The sequence below is a fragment of the Rosa chinensis genome, chromosome 5 (genome assembly GCF_002994745.2).
Source record: "Rosa chinensis cultivar Old Blush chromosome 5, RchiOBHm-V2, whole genome shotgun sequence".
NCBI lineage: Eukaryota > Viridiplantae > Streptophyta > Magnoliopsida > Rosales > Rosaceae > Rosa > Rosa chinensis.
In genome coordinates, this window is record NC_037092.1 from 60,208,970 (window position 1) to 60,210,994 (window position 2,025).

At 47.7% G+C, this 2,025-nt stretch overlaps 1 protein-coding gene across 1 annotated transcript; it reads right to left on the bottom strand.

Annotated features, from left to right (window-relative positions):
• On the bottom strand, positions 1-1,718 carry LOC112163768. The gene is made up of 2 exons (XM_024300032.2): positions 1,663-1,718; positions 1-1,073 (listed from the first exon to the last, which is right to left on the bottom strand). Exon 2 carries the CDS (start codon positions 1,066-1,068, stop codon positions 1-3), a length of 1,068 nt encoding a protein of 355 aa, XP_024155800.1. The 5' UTR covers positions 1,069-1,073; positions 1,663-1,718.
• Positions 1,719-2,025: the final 307 nt, after the last annotated feature.

Below are 2,025 nucleotides of genomic sequence, written 5' to 3' on the forward strand. Positions count from 1 at the left end.
CTACCGAGCTAGTGCGGGCGCTGCTAGTAGAACCACCAGCAGAGGACTGACCAACAGTCTGAGTGGGGTAGATCTAGCTCCCTGAGTCGCAAGGGGACAGTCCCTCCTGAAGTGATCCTGCTGACCACAAATAAAACATCCAGCTGTCTGATACTGCCCATACTGGGCTGGCTGGCTAGCAGAAGCCCCACTCGAACCACCATGATAACTCCTGGACCTCTCAAACTGTCCAAACTGTCGTCTACTAGACTGACCCCGAGAGAATCTCCTGTCACGTGCCCTGAATCTAGTACGGGTTCTCGAACTGGAACCACTGCTCTTTCCACTACCAACTGAAGAACCAGAACCAGATGTGGAAGTAGCCCTCTTAGATGGACCCTGGCTAGGGCCACCAGGATCCCTAGGGTGAAATCCAGCAGGTGAGTCTGACTCAATGTCCATGGCATAAGATACTGCCTCAGCAAAGCTCCGATACGGTGTGCCTAACATCTTGTCCTTAAACTTGCCTCCAAGTCCCAAAACAAATCTACGAATCTTGCTTTGCTCGGTGCGAACCAAATCCGGCACATGGTGGGCTAAGGAGAGAAACTCCTGCTCAAACTCCAACACTGACTGATCATCTCTCTTCACTAAGCTCAAGAACTGGTCTTGCATCCGATTAAGGTGGGCATCACTAAAGTACCGTCCATAGAAATGGGTCTTGAACATATCCCATGTCATGGGGCCAACATTTGCAGGGTCATTCGTAACATCAATCCACCAATGCCAGGCGGTATCCTCAAGAAACTGTACTGCCAAATCCACTTTCCTATCCTCTGGAAGATCCATTTGGGAGAAAACTCTCTCCATCCTGTCAATCCACCGCTGAGCCTCAACAGGTGAGGCGGCAGAAGCAAAAGTCTGAGCCCCGTGCCTCTTAGCACGCTCCACAGTATAGTCAGTACGTGACCCGGGGAGTGCTGCGGCAATCTGCCGAAAGAACTGTCCAAAAGAATCAGCAAACCCCCTAGGTATCGGCTCATCTTCCCCAACCGGAGTTCTCTCACGTGCTCGGCGATTTCGAGCCATAGTACCTGAAGAAAGTATTTAAGAAGTTCAAGGATCAGTACAACAAGATATCTACTTTACATGCATAATAACACACTAGTACCGAAGAGCACACGATGGGGATCCGCCGCGGTCGGGCCATCACTCGGGAGGTACCAGGCGTCATTAGGCATATAAAGTAGTAAGGAAGTAAGGAAGTCTACAGAATCTAGAAACCTAGTGCTCTGATACCAACTGACAAGACCCGCCCCGAATTCCACCCTGGAATCCGAAGTGGCCCTGCGGGACCCACCTCTAAAGGAGATTTACCAAAATTTTCGGCATGACCTCCCTTAAAAATGGGTAACCCAAAATCCTGTTGAAAGCTAATAATTCACTTCAAAAAAAACCAACCACAACTCCTGGAGCCACCCTGCTCCCAAATTTAAACAACCCAACTCAAAACTATCCACATCAAACATAAACTCCAAAAGATACAATTTACTACAATCACCAAAGTTAGGTCATCGACCTCGAATATAATACATGTAAGTTGGGTCACATATCCCTTAGTAATCAGAGCATTCTAGGAATATAAATAGACAAGGAATACAGTAGGTTAACCAGGTAACCTACAGAAGGTGATGGCGGAAGCAGGTGCGGTCACTATGGCTCACACTCGTACACCGAGCAACAACACTGCAATCTGGGCATTTGAAACCGAAGGGCCCAGGGAAAAGTATATCAAAACGTTAGCGTGAGTGGACAAAAATAAGTAATTGAAAGAAAAAGGGTTTTATACTTTTCCACAATTATCTCAATAAAACTCCCGATGCATGCAATAATTAAGAAAAGACCGACTAGCCCCGCTAGTCAAGAACAACAACAAAGAATATGGGGAAAATGGGTTCACCATACGGGAATAGAGCCCCTCAGGCTCAACCTACCCTCGACTGCCACTCACACATAGATTGTGCGAGGAGGAGAACTAATAACCTC

Coding starts and splice junctions, on each gene's coding strand:
- LOC112163768 (XM_024300032.2), bottom strand. CDS start 1,068: ATGGCTCGAAATCGCCGAGCACGTGAGAGAACTCCGGTTGGGGAAGAT.